This window comes from Gymnoscopelus braueri (genome assembly GCF_963280865.1).
Source record: "Gymnoscopelus braueri genome assembly, chromosome: 20".
Classification (NCBI taxonomy): Eukaryota; Metazoa; Chordata; class Actinopteri; order Myctophiformes; family Myctophidae; genus Gymnoscopelus; species Gymnoscopelus braueri.
The window spans coordinates 34,626,968-34,644,658 of NC_137622.1; the positions used below are offsets into that span (position 1 = coordinate 34,626,968).

Consider the following 17,691-nt stretch of genomic DNA (forward strand, 5'->3'; position numbering starts at 1 on the left):
ACTCGTTCCTTCTACTGTTGAACACAAAAAGCATATTTTAACAGTTGGCCAAATGGGTGAGGACAATCAAGAGAGATGAGGCACCAAGTTTTAACTCCTGGAAGCACCCATGCACGTGTGCAGTCAGTGAACACTATAATCCGGAGGACCTACATAAATCAACCATAACCAGTGGACGAACTTGCATTAAACAAGGAGCAGTGCCTTCAAGATTCCACTGGAATGACGCGTGATTATGGATCTTTTACAGGCCACATGAACACTTTAACCCTATTTGAAAATAGCAGATTTAAAAACGTAAGAGATTAAAACAATCTACAAGCTCACAATTCGACGCATTGTGAGCTTGTAGATCTGCTATTCATTTATTTATCTTGATTTTTAAAAATATATATATTTGGAATGTTTTTTTTTAACATTTTAACAACAAATCTGGTATGGGGGACCGTTACTGGCACAAAATGTTTTCAGATGGGGGTCTGCGCTACAGAAACACTTTGGGGATCCTTAATTATTGCTTAAACAACAATTCGGAAACAAGCCCAAATATTAAAGCAACTACACTTTACAAACAAGCCCCCCAAAAAACACAACCCACAACCATATTTACAAGCAACTACAGAAAAGCATGCCCAAAACCGCTTATAATAAGCAAGCAGCCATGGCAACACTGAACCAGAGCACTGGGACAACATGCACTTGTGCGTCTGTTTGTAATGATCACGTCACATTAGCGCCCTCCTGTGGTTGTCTGTGGTCATTGCGTCACTACAACCATCCGGGCACTGCTTTCACAGGTGTTACAATGACATCGGTGACCTATCGATTTCTGTGAGTTCAAGAAGGAATTAACCCGATTCTTGTTGATATTTCTGGCCTGTTACATTGAAACTAGTAACCTATCGATTTCTGCGACGTTCAGGAAGTGACCCGATTCTTGTTGAGATTTCCGGTCTGTTACATTGAAATCTGTGACCTATTGAATTCTGGTACTGCGTCGTCTTCGTCTTTTACTATGAATGTTCTGTGAATTTTCCAGGAACCTGGAATTCTAAAAAACATCCTCATGCAGATAAAATGGAAGATATTTGATCACAGTCATGTTTTCGTAGATAGAATGAATAGATAGACTGATAGATAGATAGATCACTTTATACTATTTACAGGACGCATGGAAACAAGCCATAGTGCTTTCTTGGTTCAACATCCTTTTGTATGAAACTGTACCTTTGTGCTTTTTTTTGTTAATAAAGTATTCAATCAAATTGGCAGTTAAAACAAAATCACGACAATTTAGGAAAACACTAACTGTGGATTTATACACAAAAATGTTTCCATTGTGGTTCCACTTTCAGACATAGAACATGCAACAAACTGCACAAACAACCACGAAACATAGAAACATGTATCCTTACATATAAAGTTTGGAGCAATACATAGGACACTAAGATCTAACTATGACCAGTTAGTGTTCAGATCTTATAGTAGATCTATAGGACCTGTTCAGGTGGAGCCATAATATGAAGTCATTCTTAAATCTTGCAAGAGAATGTAGGGATTTCAGAGCTGTGTGTTTCCAGCAGCATTGTTTAGTAGGTTTGCAAAAAAGTCTTGATCTAAATGAAATGTTTTCATTTGAAATGATGTCTGAAAATATCAGTAAAAAACGAGTCATTTGTATTTGTTTTTGTAATATAGTAAAATATATAGTAAAAATCAGGGTGTTTGCACCTACTTTGGCCACTTGGTGTCACTTTGGGTCAACTCTATCTAATAGAGGTCACTGTTAAGTAGAGTGTGAACACATATATTTATAATGAAACAGATTAATTAACCCAATGATGTATCATATTTACAATGAAACCACTACTCATCAACACATATCATATTTATAATGAAGTAGAAAAACAAAGCAGTCCTGCACATTGTCTTCACTTACAAAACCTTTTATTTTTATTCATGTATAAAAAGCAGTTGTCCTGTGTACAGTGTAGCAGTAATGTCTCAGAGCCTCTGCCTGATGAGAAAAAGACTAATATCTCCCCGGAACAAGGGGGAATTCCCCTTTAGGCTAGTGGTTTAGATGCTTGTGTCTTCACAGAACGATATTACAGTACAATGTTTTGGTTAAACAATTTATTTGAACCCACTAAGACCTGAGGCCTATTCTACTCTTCTGAATCAGCAGTTGTCACACTTTCAAGATTTTTCAAAAAAAATCAAAAATACAAAAAATATATATATGAAGTGACGCGCTGCGAGCTTGTACATCTGATATTTTTGAATAGCCAACGCTAAAGTCTAAAATGACACAGACGCTTTCCCGGTTTTAAAGGGAACAGTACAATGTTTTGGTCAAATTATCTTCAAGTAAAAACATGAAGTGTCTCTGGGACACAGCATCCTGTTGAAGCGACCATGAGTAAGGCATCGTACCCGCCATTGCTCATTAACGTTGAAGTTGCTCTAGAGATGACGGTGTCATAAAAAAGATGAACAATGTCCAACTTGTCTTCTAAATCTTAAGAAAGAAAAAAAGAAGCACATATTCACCTAGACACTGGAGCTATTTTAAGTGCATCGGTACAAGTCAATCCTTCAACCCAAGATGTTCAGAGAGGTATGGGTCGATCTCACAGAGAATCTTTATCATGATTGAACGTGCAGCAGATCCTTTGTTCGTCACCGCGTCGATGACAAAACGTGCCGTATCACTTTTCACCTGCATGGCGTTGGCCTCTTCCAGCTCAGAGTAGTTTAACACCTTCTCGTCCAAAAGTTTGTCGAGGATAATTTTGAGACTGCCTTGAGAAATACCTTTGATGAAGCTGCTCCGCACAGCAGACAGTCTCTCTTCTGGACGACTCTGTGTGTGATGAAAATAGAAATCTTTATTCTCTGTAAGAATCATCATCAGTTTTTGATTAATCTACTTCATGTCTTTATTATTGTTATTGCAAAAGAATAATCCTGTTGGCTCCATTTTATGGTTGAAATATAGAGCTTCTGTGTTTAAAATTTCTCAAGAGGATCATTGTCAAAAGAAGAGGTCCATTAAAATACTTTTCTTTTCTTGTCATAGTCAGCAACAAGCATCTTTGACAGGTTCACCAATAACATACCGTGTTTCACTAGCAGAATACAGTGGTTTCTATACTATAAATATCATGGTGTATTGGATGTTTCTATACTATAAATATCATGGTGTATTGGATGTTTCTATACTATAAAAATCATGGTGCATTGGATGTTTCTATACTATAAATATCATAGTGTATTGGATGTTTCTATACTATAAATATCATGGTGTATTGGACGTTTCTATACTATAAATATCATGGTGTATTGGACGTTTCTATGCTATAAATATCATGGTGTATTGGATGTTTCTATACTATAAATATCATGGTGTATTGGATGTTTCTATACTATAAATATCATGGTGTATTGGGTGTTTCTATACTATAAATATCATGGTGTATTGGATGTTTCTATACTATAAATATCATGGTGTATTGGGTGTTTCTATACTATAAATATCATGGTGTATTGGATGTTTCTATACTATAAATATCATGGTGTATTGGACGTTTCTATACTATAAATATCATGGTGTATTGGATGTTTCTATACTATAAATATCATGGTGTATTGGATGTTTCTATACTATAAATATCATGGTGTATTGGATGTTTCTATACTATAAATATCATGGTGTATTGGATGTTTCTATACTATAAATATCATGGTGTATCAACGTTGTCCTCCACTGACCTGGACGTCAGGGACCGTTTGAGGCTCGTCAATCTTCGTTGTCGGGTGGTGATGATGATGGTGGGGAGGTGCACTACGCTGGTTGCGTAGCCGTTTAGGCTGGTGTAGACCGGTGGCAGATCCGGTAGGACGGCGGTGACAGGAGGCGATGGATCTGGACCCGGTTGAGGCTGCACGTTCAGATGGTTCTGCTTGTGGGGGTCGCCCAGAGCTTTGACGAAACCGTCTACAAACTTCTCCTGCTCCTTCGTCACCATCATGCTGTAGAGAAACTGGCCTGGGGGGGAGAGGCTGCTTCTTCGTCTGCTCGTGATGTTTACAGGTCCAGAGGGAACCTAAACATTGTGGGCACATTCATGTTAAATTGATTTTTTTTTCTCTTTCCAAAATGTAAAAAGAAATAGTAAAGAACAGCCCAAATGTATGCTTTGGAAAACGGTCCGAGATAATGTTTACAGTACATGATTTGAACATGCACGATCAGAACAAAATGTATACCCTTCAATTTCTTGTTTATGCCCATGCCCTGGCCATCCATGGGGTTTGTAGCAAGTGTTCTACAATGTGTTTTCTTCCTATTCCTGTCCTCTCCTCTTCCTGGTGGTCGCACAAACACTGGGTAAAAAACATTTATTATATTATAATAATAATCTTTATTCATAAAATGTATTATATGTACCCTATTTGGCCCACCATTTATAATATTATAATAATAATCTTTATTTATAGAGCACCTTTCAGACAAATGCAGTTCAAAGTGCTTTACATTCAAGTTAAAAACACAAGTTAAACAAAGCAATAAGTTCAAATCTAGTCAAGAGTAGCGACACTTGGAGCGGCACCTGTCAGCGGGAGTGTTGGGCGGGAGGAGTAGGACGAAGACTCTACGTCCTCCTGGTGGGGGCTCCTCACTGGCAGGTGAGCCAGTAGGATACGACAGCAGTGACAACACACAAATGTGTGTGGGGAGGAATTAATTGGCATCCTCTCTCTCTCTCTCTCTGGGCTCTACACTAGGGGCCAGTAGTAGGGGCCTACCCTTAACGTGGTGTCTATGTTTCTTCCTCTGTGGGCTGTTTCTGTCTCTCTGGTCTCTTTCTTCTTCTCTGTGGCGTTTCTTCACCTCCAGCTTCCTGTCCTCTCTTGTTGGCACAGAGGAAGACAATGATGAAGATGAGTTAATTAGTTAATTAGTTAGTTAAGTATTATATTTTTTATGTAGGCATATAATGATCAAACTGGTGACGATTTAAAGCGGTGAAATAAAAAAATGTATCACGATGCAAACAGCAGAGGGCGCAATCTAGTTAGACTCCCTTCATTGTTCGCTGTCTATTCTGCCTGCATTCTGTTGTCACTCACTGCTCAGACTATGAAATCTAAACAACTAGGAGCTAGCGCTGCATAAAGAGGTAAACATGTTTATTTGATTGATGAATGGTCCAAACTATAGCGTTTACTGAGATTAATATTATATTAAATTATATAAAAAAATAGGGGAGCAGAGTTTTCCAGACCGGGCCATGGCCCCATTGGCCTCTATGACGGTACGCCCTTGCTCTGTAGGGCACTGAGATGCTCCAAATGAGAGCTTAGATGAGAATGAATTGATTAATATCAATGAAATATATCTGAAAAACAGTGTTGAAAGGAGTTTGACGTCGTCAGCGGTCTGATACAATTGTTAAATTATTCAATTAGATTATTATTCATTAAACTCTGATGACACACTGAGGCGCTCCTGTTTTCATTAGAAGCCTATCAGTAGTAAGTTTCCCTTATTACACAAATGTGTTGTTTTGTGTGTGTTCCTGTATGCTGAGAATGTAGCATAGATAAAATACAAATAAAAAACATGTAAATCCCAAGCTTGGAACAAAGGCTAAGCCTTAGTTTGTTTATTTGAAAAGGTTTTCTTTATAATGTATTTATTTCATCTGGGATATATGTTTTAAAATCAATTTGTTTCATTTTAAGAAAAAATATATTTAAAGTTATTATTTTACAAAGAAAAAAAGTATATGCCTTAATGTGTACCTTACAGTTAATGTATGTACCTCATGAATAAAAATGCATTATTTAATTTCATATATATTGAAAAGAGGATAAGAGAAAATACCTTACCTTACCTTACCTATCCACTTCGTGCCTTGTGGCACATAAGGCCTTCACAGAGAAAATACAGTTGTTAAAAAAATACATGATTTTTGTAAGAGAAATAATCTATTATTTTTCAGTAATTTGTCTGGTAAAACCTAAGGATAAAACTAAGAAAATGCTTTGTTAAAAAGGTAGGTTTTTAAAACAACTATAACGACAATGAAGATCACTTTCTGAGCAATTGTATGAAGGATAGAACCTCTGCCAGCCAGACTGCAGACTGTGAGCAGTGCATTTGTTTATAGAACGTTATACAGAACACAGTTTATTATTTTCTGATAATTGACTCTTAGTGACTGTATTCTCACCTGTTGGCCTGTGGACAGCCAATCATATCAGGGGAGCCCTGGGAGGGCGTGGTGCCCTGGCCCATCATCAGGGATTTGGGGGAGAGCAGGGGGCTCATACCTGCAGCGGAGAGACAGAGAGCTGTCAGCCAGGCTAAGGTACCACTCACTTTACTGAATGCTATCAACATGGCCACCCTCCCCTCCATTGAGTTCAATGGAGAGCGCCATCTTGTGAGGTTTGCAGCTATTACTTTTCAGTGGTGTTACTATAGTTCCTTGGTTTTTACCTTATCTTTCATTTGACTTTTTAAAGGATATTGTTCTATTGTTTGACAATTTTCAAATTCTTCAAATTCATGTACTTTCTATTTTCCTACAAAATATTTGGCAACGGCAACATTATGATTGGATTTCAGGGATGATTACAAATATAAGTTGACTGACTGTAGCGTTATGATCTAGAGGTTAGGTGTAGGATGTGTTACGTGACTCGGACCACATAAAGGATATGAGCGAGACTATGAAAAATCATGTGACACCGTGTGACTGGAGACATAATATATCCACACAGACAGAGTAGGATGGTGAACTACAACTAAACCCTGATTATTAACTTAAGATGGGGGGGGGGCAGGCTGGGGAGAGAGGGGAGGAGAAGGGTCTGGGGGAGGGTGGTGGCGAGGCCAGGCCTGTACTGTACCTGTTACCGGTACCCAGCTGGTACCGTAGCTGGGTGGGAAGCGGAACTCCTGGTGCATGGACTTGATCATCTGCTGCTGCACCTGCTGACTCGCTGCTGGAAACCTGGAAACCTGTGATGTGACAATAAAACATACAGATTCAGATTCTATTCCCCCGCTTAGGAGCAACTCAGCACGGTGCCTGTCTTTCTTGTTTGACATTTGGCTCATTAATTATTCATAAGTCCTTCCCTCACATCACTAGGACATTTCTTTGCTATAATATTAGATTTGTTATTAAATGTAGTTTGAATACGTACAGGAGGAACTCGAGGAAGTAGGAAGTCATCTGAGGTGACCATAAGAGACTGATGCTTCTGCTCTGGCTTCAAGACTACCGAGAGAGAAATGAAAATTGTACATTTACTTCCTGCTGGTGAATTCCTCTGCCTCAATCTTGGCCTCAAAGCAGGTTCTTAACCAGCTCTTTTGAATTAGTCACCAGCTTGATCACGGTGAAAAGTAAGTTCTTACACTTCAGAGGCTCTGCTGTGATTAGAGCAGGGGCCACAGGGATCCCCGTGGCCCCCGAAGGCCCCACCCTCTGTGTTGCTGCGGTGGCTGCATATCGGATCTGCATGGCAGCAGGAGCCTGGATGAGCTTCGGCTGTCCATCCTCGCTGAGATCACTTGTCGAGGGCCAAACTGTCAGGATCGTTTCTTCCTCTCTGGGCCGTTTCTTCACCTTGAGCCTTGGCTTCCTGTCCTCTCTTGTCAGCACAGACGAAGACAAGGATGATGATAAAGATTAGTTAGGATAGTTATTTAATTAGTTAGGTTAGTTATCCATTATAACTATCTTTTTTTATGACATGTGAATGCTATGACCTTGACATTGGGAAGAGGCAGGGTGAAGGCAGGTATCCTTGTTATTTTAAAAGTATTTTAAAGTATTGTGATTTGAATGTTATTAGTATTGTCTGATGGCTGCTCATCAAGGACACAGTGATGTTGTGATGCACTTTGATCAGCAGTACAACATCCATTCTGAGGCTGTGGTTCAACAAGGTACATTGTAGTGCTTTGTACATTGCAGTTTCAGCTTAGTGTCATTCATTCTCACACATTGTTTTATATTACAGTTGATTACTAGTTCTAGTACAGGCCCAGGGGCAGATTTAGGCATCGGTGACATGGCAGCTGACCAAGGAGACAAGATGTGAGAGGCAGGACAAAAGAAACAATAATAATAATAATAATAGTGCAACTCTGAGTGCAGATCTCCGCCAGGCTGGGTTGCCTACCTAGTGGAGCCACTTTCCTCCACCGTCTTGGTCTCGGCCCTCATGGAGCAAGTCTCGGGCCAGTCTCGTGCAGGCTGCAGCCTCTCTTGTGGCATGGGACGAACAGAAGTGAATAGAGGTCTGTACCAGGTGTCGTTCCAGGTTGGGATGCCAGGGAGGCTGAAGGTGCCGTTCAGGTAGGACGCCGTAGGAAGCTTCATCGCTCCTCCTCCTCCTCCTCCTCTGGATCTCTCAGACATCCAGAGACCCGAGACGTCCTTGGCTGTGTAAAAAGTCCTGACAGAGTTTTGACACATTTGGGTAAATCAATGGTAATCTCAGGCATAATGATGGAATAATGTAATGTTAAACACTAAGTGTACCTCTGTGTTTCCCAGCTTAGATCTTCTACACCAAACATGTAGACACTTTCAAACAGACCAGGAAACATCTTCAACAGGTGAATAGCAGCAGCATCCTCAGCACTGTGAACAGACAACGATAATGATTTTAGTAATCACAGCTATCAGGTAAGGCTCTCTTGGATGTTCCTACGACCCGCATGTGGAGATTGTGTTATTTTTAAACCTATTCAACTTACTAGTGCATGTGGAGATTGTGTTATTTATACAATGAAGATCACTTTCTGAGCAATTGTATGAAGGATAGAACCTCTGCCAGCCAGACTGCAGACTGTGAGCAGTGCATTTGTTTATAGAACGTTATACAGAACACAGTTTATTATTTTCTGATAATTGACACTTAGTCACTTTATTCTCACCTGTTGCCTCCCACGTTGGCCTGTGGACAGCCAATCATATCAGAGGAGCCCTGGGATGGCGTGGTGCCCTGGCCCATCATCAGGGATTGGGGGGAGAGCAGGGGGCTCATTCCTGAGAGACAGAAAGCAGTCACCCAGGCTGACTGCTCAGCCTGGCTGGGGGGGGAGAGGGGTCTGGGGGAGGGTGGTGGCGAGGCCAGGCCTGTACTGGTACCGTAGCTGGGCGGGAAGGGGAACTCCTGGTGCATGGACTTGATCATCTGCTGCTGCACCTGCTGACTCGCTGCTGGAAACCTGTGAACCTGTGATGTGACAATAAAACATACAGATTCAGATTCTATTCCCCCGCTTAGGAGCAACTCGGCACGGTGCCTGTCTTTCTTGTTTGACATTTGGCTCATTAATTATTCATAAGTCCTTCCCTCACATCACTAGGACATTTCTTTGCAATAATATTAGATGTGTTATTAAATGTAGTTTGAATACGTACAGGAGGAACTGGAGGAAGTAGGAAGTCATCTGAGGTGACCATAAGAGACTGATGCTTCTGCTCTGGCTTCAAGACTACAGAGAGAGAAATGAAAATTGTACATTTACTTTAAACAAGTACATTGTAAATGTACATCCAGCTGGTGAATTCCTCTGCCTCAATCTTGGCCTCAAAGCAGGTTCTTAACCAGCTCTTTTGAATTAGTCACCAGCTTGATCACGGTGAAAAGTAAGTTCTTACACTTCAGAGGCTCTGCTGTGATTAGAGCAGGGGCCACAGGGACCCCCGTGGCCCCCGAAGGCCCCACCCTCTGTGTTACTGCGGTGGCTGCAGATCGGGGCTGCATGGCAGCAGGAGCCTGGATGAGCTTCGGCTGTCCATCCTCGCTGAGATCACTTGTCGAGGGCCAAACTGTCAGGATCGTTTCTTCCTCTCTGGGCCGTTTCTTCACCTTGAGCCTTGGCTTCCTGTCCTCTCTTGTCAGCACAGACGAAGACAAGGATGATGATAAAGATTAGTTAGGATAGTTATTTAATTAGTTAGGTTAGTTATCCATTATAACTATCTTTTTTTATGACATGTGAATGCTATGACCTTGACATTGGGAAGAGGCAGGGTGAAGGCAGGTATCCTTGTTATTTTAAAAGTATTTTAAAGTATTGTGATTTGAATGTTATTAGTATTGTCTGATGGCTGCTCATCAAGGACACAGTGATGTTGTGATGCACTTTGATCAGCAGTACAACATCCATTCTGAGGCTGTGGTTCAACAAGGTACATTGTAGTGCTTTGTACAATGCAGTTTCAGCTTAGTGTCATTCATTCTCACACATTGTTTTATATTACAGTTGATTACTAGTTCTAGTACAGGCCCAGGGGCAGATTTAGGCATCGGTGACATGGCAGCTGACCAAGGAGACAAGATGTGAGAGGCAGGACAAAAGAAACAATAATAATAATAATAATAGTGCAACTCTGAGTGCAGATCTCCGCCAGGCTGGGTTGCCTACCTAGTGGAGCCACTTTCCTCCACCGTCTTGGTCTCGGCCCTCATGGAGCAAGTCTCGGGCCAGTCTCGTGCAGGCTGCAGCCTCTCTTGTGGCATGGGACGAACAGAAGTGAATAGAGGTCTGTACCAGGTGTCGTTCCAGGTTGGGATGCCAGGGAGGCTGAAGGTGCCTTTCAGGTAGGACGCCGTAGGAAGCTTCATCGCTCCTCCTCCTCCTCCTCCTCTGGATCTCTCAGACATCCAGAGACCCGAGACGTCCTTGGCTGTGTAAAAGGTCCTGACAGAGTTTTGACACATTTGGGTAAATCAATGGTAATCTCAGGCATAATGATGGAATAATGTAATGTTAAACACTAAGTGTACCTCTGTGTTTCCCAGCTTAGATCTTCTACACCAAACATGTAGACACTTTCAAACAGACCAGGAAACATCTTCAACAGGTGAATAGCAGCAGCATCCTCAGCACTGTGAACAGACAACGATAATGATTTTAGTAATCACAGCTATCAGGTAAGGCTCTCTTGGATGTTCCTACGACCCGCCTCAGAGTGATCGGAGCTTTTGGGGCCCGGTCCACTAGGCTTTGGAAAGCCCTCCCTGAGGATCTGAGACTAAGCCAATCAGCGCTCTCCTTCAAATCTCTTCTGAAAACACACCTATATTCATTGTGATAGTAATCATTGATATAGTGTGTTTGTTCAGTAACAGGGGTCTCCCTGTCTCTCCAGCTCTTTAGTAAACTAACAGAAAATACATTTTCAGGTTGGGATGCCAATGTTATCTCTGTTGTGATTATGGCCTTGGCCTTTGACTTTTTCAACCCAAAGAAAGGGCAGAAGCGGCTACACTTTGTGTTATTTGTAAATCATATTCAACTTACTGTTCTAGTGCATGTGGAGATTGTGTTATTTTTAAACCTATTCAACTTACTAGTGCATGTGGAGATTGTGTTATTTTTAAACCTATTCAACTTACTAGTGCATGAGGAGATTGTGTTATTTTTAAACCTATTCAACTTACTAGTGCATGTGGAGATTGTGTTATTTTCAAACCTATTCAAAGTGCATGTGGAGATTGTGTTATTTTTAAACCTATTCAACTTACTAGTACACATGATGATTGCATATGAAGCTCAGCAATCCTAATCGATTGTCAGCGTAGCTCTCCTTGCCCTCCATCTTCTGAACCACATCAGGTGGCAACTGGAAAACCAAGGAACTTAAAGATCAAATATACCGGCCTAGTGGACATAAAGACAGACGTGAACCCAAATGACGTTTAGTCACCTTGTCTTTCCATCTGTTGCATAGTGTAAATAAAGTCATAGGATACTGCCATGGACTCATCGTTTGCATAATCTTTTGTTTTCCAACCAAGTACTCTACTCTCCTGGAAGAAATCGAACAAAATAATGCAGCAAAAAAACAATGCACTTAAAACACATAGGGCAGAAAACATACTTTACTTAATTACTGTTAAAGATGAGATGGGGTTTCGATTAAGCCATCAATTACAAATATCATTGATATGTCAGTGACTTGAGTGGATTAAAAAGCACTGTTTGGCAACAGAAAATGTTTGCCTGTTTCTTGTACCTTTTGTCTGACCAGAAGAAGGCATGAGCCAAGCATTCCTCCACTTTAGGTCTTTTCGTTGGGTCTTCATTGATCATCCTCTCGATGAGATCTTTGGCAACCTCATCCTGAATATCTTTTAAATTATACTTACCACTGTAAATGTTAAATTCACAGTCAAATCCTCTGCCAAATGGATGTTGTCCTCCAGACAAGATGTAATAGTTCAACATCCCAGCCACCTTTAGAATGAATGTAAACATGTAGTGACAGTAATGCATGTGTTACTCATTGATTTAATTGTTGTGATGCGGAATAGGAACAAACCTGGATGTCAGTGCTGCGTTTATACGGTACACGTTTATCATCATCCAAGGTCTCCTTTGCCTTCCAGCATCTTGTTCCAGCACTGCTTGTGAGGTGTGTTGTTTGTCCTTGGAGCAACTGTCTGCTTATTCCAAAATCAGCCAATCTGGCCCTCCCCTTAATATCTGCAGGGCAAACAGAGTAGGTATTATAATAAAATCCAATGAAAGGGTTTGGATTTAGATTAATCAATATAAATTCAGTGAATGGTGCCTAAATCTCTGACTTTATCTGCTTGTTTAATTTGGCTTCTGTAGCTTACCAATTAAGACATTCTGGGGCTTGATGTCCCGGTGGAGAATTGGAGGATTCTGAGAATGGAGTATTGTTAAACCTGTGAGAACCTGCTTTGCCAGATGCTTCTTCAGTTCAAAACCTGTATTTATGATGTGTTCTTCCAGTGTGTATTCACATAACTGAAGAACAAGGTATCCAAAGTTCTCATCCTCTACAAAGCCCAGATATCGTACAATTGAGGGATCATCAAGCTCTGGAAGACTCAAAAGGTTTTCCTCGTTCTGCAGCACCTCATAGTTGGATTTAGACATTCTCTTCACTGCCACTTCAGTGCCATCATCTCTTAACCCCAAGAACACCTCAGTTCCATCACTTCCCTTTGCTATGCGGAATAGTTTATCATTCACAAACTCAAAACTTCCAACTTTGACAACTTTGTCAGCGTACGCAAGCTTCTCTAACTGTTGTCTCCACCTTTTACTGACTGGACGCCATTTCCGTCGTGGGGGTGGTGGTGGATCCATGTCTTTATTTCAGAACAGCTATGGGGAGACAAATAAATTATGTATTATATTAATAGATAGAATTATTTTATTTTTACAAAATCATCAAAGTGAGTACAGGTGCATACAGTCAAAGGTATAGACACAAGAAGGCTGAAAAGCTTATTTCATACATCTGATTCTGTACAGATGTACAGATTTGATTTGAGACTTTTTCCCAGAAACATGAGACAATGCAGGCTGTCAAGTAGCCCCTTTCGGAACCCATAATACCTTTTTTATATTTGGGAAGGTGGTATCCAGGGTCCCTTGACAGTCAATGCACTGTCCCGTGTACCCGCTGGTACCACTGTCTGGTCTCTGACAAATATAACGTTGCTTAAGTGTTGCAGAGATTTTTCAAAGATACCCCCAAATGCAGTAGGCTCCCACGGAAACATAGGTTGATCGGGCTGCCATTAAACATGTTTAATCCATATTTTAAAATTAAGTTTTCTTCTCTTCCGCGCTCCATGCCGCTCCTCCAGTCAATCACAAAACGGGGGAGGCGGGACATGGTGCTCCAGAGAGAGCAAAACTACATTTTAAAATATGGATTAAACATGTTTAATGGCAACGCCGATTAGCGCCAATCAACGCACGTTTCCGTGGGAGCCTACTGCATTTGGGGGTATCTTTCAAAAATCTCTGCAACACTTAAGCAACGTTATATTTGTCCGGGACCAGACACTGGTACCAGCGGGTACCAGGGAGAGTGGACTGACTGTCAAAAGGGACCCTGGATACCGCCTTCCCAAATATAAACTAGAATTTTCGCAATTCTGGGAAATTGCAAAGTGTGGTTGCGCCGACGCCGGTCGCGGGTCGCGGCAGCCGGGACTCGAGGAATACGGCGGGAGGAATACCGTCGGAGGCCGCGCGACGTGCCATTCGAATTCGGTGCTGATCGGATCCTGCGTTCGTGATACGTGGCGTTTTGCTTTTAAGAAATAGGCCCCTCCCACTAAATAAATAGGCCCCTCTCACAAATGTAACGGGCCAATCATATTGTCACCTCACTCCTGAGATCACTTGCTTTTCATTTTGAGAGGAGTGATGCCCCCAAAAATCATGTTTTTGGATCAAACGGTTACATTTTGTGCATTTGTGGCGCCCTCTATGGATCAAAGTGGAAATACTTTAGTGGATTTCTTGAGTGAACCACCCTTGACATGTGATTCAAATTTGAGATTGACCGAACGTTTTGTTCGTGCTTTTTGGCATTTTTTGTAAAACAGGCCTCTCCCGCTAACTTTGGAAGCCAATTACGGACGAACGGTATGGACTATCAAAGTTCCGCTTGGCTATGTTTATCCCATGGGTCCAGAGGTCATGTGTACCGATTTTTGTGTTTTGTGTTTTGAAGAAAATTCAAAATGGCGGAAATGGGCGTGGCCTACATGGGGAGTTGTGTCATGACCCAAGAAATCCAAAGGAAAATATGTTTTTATTCTACCACCTACGGTTCAAGAGTTATAGGCCAAAAGGTAAAGTGGGCTGTTATAGCGCCACCACGGGGCCGACTGGTGTAATTCTTTTTTTAATAATTTTGCAATAAACTATGAACCTCCCCTCTAGGTCTTGTAACTCTAGCCCTTACGGCTTCTGAGAAAAAAATACTTGAATGGGAGTTTTTTCATTTTCCCATTAAAGTCGATGGGGACATTTAATGCACTAATAAATCAATATCAATTAAACCATGTCACCAATCTATTAGCAAATGAGTTAGCCATCGATTCCCGTTGAAGCCGGTCAATTTGACATATGGCACGAAATTGGGAAAAATAAACTGTAAGAAACTGCAAATAAATAAAGTAAGAAGAGTACTATAGTCTGGTTGCCCTGTTAGGGCGGTTGCAACCACACTAAAAAGGGATTCAAGGTTCCGAAAGGGGCTAGCTGTCAAGTAGGTACAACATGTAGTATGCTGGTTGCAACAACACCTCAACTAAATGCCACTATTATAAAATTCATCAGGTCTACTCATAACAATAGCTACTACACAGGATCGTTGTGTAGAAAAGTCAACCACTGGAAACAGAAACAGTGTCCAAAACCTCTTTTTATGGCCATGCCTGAACCTACTGGCATTGTGACACGTTGTGAGCTTATAGATTTGCTATATTCAAAAAATGTTGAAAAATATTGTTCTCTTATGGATGTACCTGGCAGCAAATATTATCAGATTAGAGTCTATGGCCAAATAATACATATCAATATGGGGTCCTTGACATGAGTCAGTGCATTAAACCACTGATTAAATGAACAAACTCACCCTGTTTCCTGTCTGTATCTGGTTCATTCAGCAGCCAGTAGATCAACTTCAAACTGAGAAAACAGCTCCAACAGCGCGAGCTTTGGGAATGCAGAGCGGGGGCGAGGTGTCCCACCCACTACAAATCCACTGTGCACTACTATATATAGCTTGAAACTCCTTCCTGAGAAGCAAGAAAAGCAAGTTTGTGACAAGTGACTCACTGCAACCTCAGGTATTTTGAACAGAAAACAAACTGCTCCATGACAGTAATGGACACACATCATTTTGTCCTCAGAAACATGTCGGCCATGGACGGCCCGCCACTTTTCAAAATACACCTCTCCCGCTTAGCGGAGAGTGTGGCGTTGTAGAGGGGGTCTCCCTGAACGTGTGCGTATGTCACAAGTGCCACGGCAAAGAGCCGTCTCGTGTCCAGCGTCCAATTTGTAAAGGCTATGCACTGAAAATGGCCCTTTTCTGACCCCTGACCTCACTGGACGGCCCGCCACTTTTCAATTTACACCTCTCCGGAGTGTGGTGTTGTAGAGGGGGTCTCCCTGAACGTGTGCGTATAATGTCCAGTATTGTCTGAAAACGGCACTTTTCTTATACCTCTGGCCACACTGGACGGCCTTGCCTTAATGTTCACCAACATTCTGTACTGGTCTGTATCAATTTTCTATCAAGTTCAGGGGCGCTCAGTTATGGAACAGTTCTCACTCACTAAATGCGAATGCGGTTATTTTTTATTTGACCTTTTATATTTATACAGGTGAAAATCCCATCGACAAGATCTCTTTTACGAGGGAGCCCTGTTTAGGATACAAAGTTGCAACATACACAACATAAAACGTAAATAAACATTCACAAAAAAACAGCTCTTCTACAGCATGACATCACAAATTAAAGAGAAATGCAAGGAAGGAAGGAAGGAGGGATGGAAGGAAGGAATCTGATCAGTCAGTGGGCCCATGCTGAAGATTTAACATGCCAGGGACTTTTCTTGTCTGCCACTTGGGGGCAGAATAGGACTGGAAAAGTCCAGTGAAAATACTTTTTTGACAAAACAAAGGGACGCTCTATAAAATGGTAGGTTTTAATTATCACTGTCCTTGGAGCTCTCTCTCTCTCTCTCTCTCTCTCTCTCTCTCTCTCTCTCTCTCTCTCTCTCTCTCTCTCTCTCTCTCTCTCTCTCTCTCTCTCTCTCTCTCTCTCTCTCTCTCTCTCTCTCTCTCTCTCTCTCTCTCTCTCTCTCTCTCTCTCTCTCTCTCTCTCTCTCTCTCTCTCTCTCTCTCTCACACACACACACACACACACACGTCTGCCATTCAGGTGGTATAGAATTATGTTGAGGAAACAGATTAACAGAGCTGCTCGCAGTCTAAAATCTCCTCAACTCGTTCCTTCTACTGTTGAACACAAAAAGCATATTTTAACAGTTGGCCAAATGGGTGAGGACAATCAAGAGAGATGAGGCACCAAGTTTTAACTCGTGGAAGCACCCATGCACGTGTGCAGTCAGTGAACACTATAATCCAGAGGACCTACATAAATCAACCATAACCAGTGGACGAACTTGCATTAAACAAGGAGCAGTGCCTTCAAGATTCCACTGGAATGACGCGTGATTATGGATCTTTTACAGGCCACATGAACACTTTAACCCTATTTGAAAATAGCAGATTTAAAAACTTAAGAGATTAAAAAAATCTACAAGCTCACAATTCGACGCATTGTGAGCTTGTAGATCTGCTATTCATTTATTTATCTTGATTTTAAAAAATATATATATTTGGAATGTTTTTTAAACATTTTAACAACAAATCTGGTATGGGGGACCGTTCCTGGCACAAAATGTTTTCAGATGGGGGTCTGCGCTACAGAAACACTTTGGGGGTCCTTAATTATTGCTTAAACAACAATTTGGAAAGAAGCCCAAATATTAAAGCAACTACACTTAACAAACAAGCCCCCCAAAAAACACAACCCACAACCATATTTACAAGCAACTACAGAAAAGCATGCCCAAAACCGCTTATAATAAGCAGCCATGGCAACACTGAACCAGACCACTGGGACAACATGCACTTGTGCGTCTGTTTGTAATGATCACGTCACATTAGCGCCCTCCTGTGGTTGTCTGTGGTCATTGCGTCACACTACAACCATCCGGGCACTGCTTTCACCGGTGTTACAATGACATCGGTGACCTATCGATTTCTGTGAGTTCAAGAAGGAATTAACCCGA

General features: G+C 41.5%; 1 protein-coding gene across 1 annotated transcript; it reads right to left on the reverse strand.

Annotated features, from left to right (window-relative positions):
- Positions 1-1,935: 1,935 nt before the first annotated feature.
- On the reverse strand, positions 1,936-15,524 carry LOC308075396 (uncharacterized protein). The gene is made up of 22 exons (XM_080415254.1): positions 15,462-15,524; positions 12,670-13,170; positions 12,369-12,532; positions 12,063-12,283; positions 11,754-11,856; positions 11,572-11,669; positions 10,831-10,932; positions 10,469-10,744; positions 9,699-9,934; positions 9,459-9,532; positions 8,969-9,270; positions 8,571-8,672; positions 8,209-8,484; positions 7,439-7,674; positions 7,225-7,298; positions 6,925-7,036; positions 6,243-6,342; positions 5,899-5,940; positions 4,813-4,916; positions 4,273-4,389; positions 3,775-4,109; positions 1,936-2,866 (listed from the first exon to the last, which is right to left on the reverse strand). Exons 2-22 carry the CDS (start codon positions 13,166-13,168, stop codon positions 2,591-2,593), a joined length of 3,849 nt encoding a protein of 1,282 aa, XP_080271380.1. The 5' UTR covers positions 13,169-13,170; positions 15,462-15,524; the 3' UTR covers positions 1,936-2,590.
- Between the last annotated feature and the right edge of the window lie 2,167 nt (positions 15,525-17,691).

Coding starts and splice junctions, on each gene's coding strand:
- LOC308075396 (XM_080415254.1), bottom strand. CDS start 13,168: ATGGATCCACCACCACCCCCACGACGGAAATGGCGTCCAGTCAGTAAA. Junction 12,533..12,669: donor GCCCCAGAATGTCTTAATTG/GTAAGCTACAGA, acceptor TTTGCCCTGCAG/ATATTAAGGGGAGGGCCAGA. Junction 4,917..5,898: donor AAGTGGATAGGTAAGGTAAG/GTAAGGTATTTT, acceptor TGTGCCAACAAG/AGAGGACAGGAAGCTGGAGG.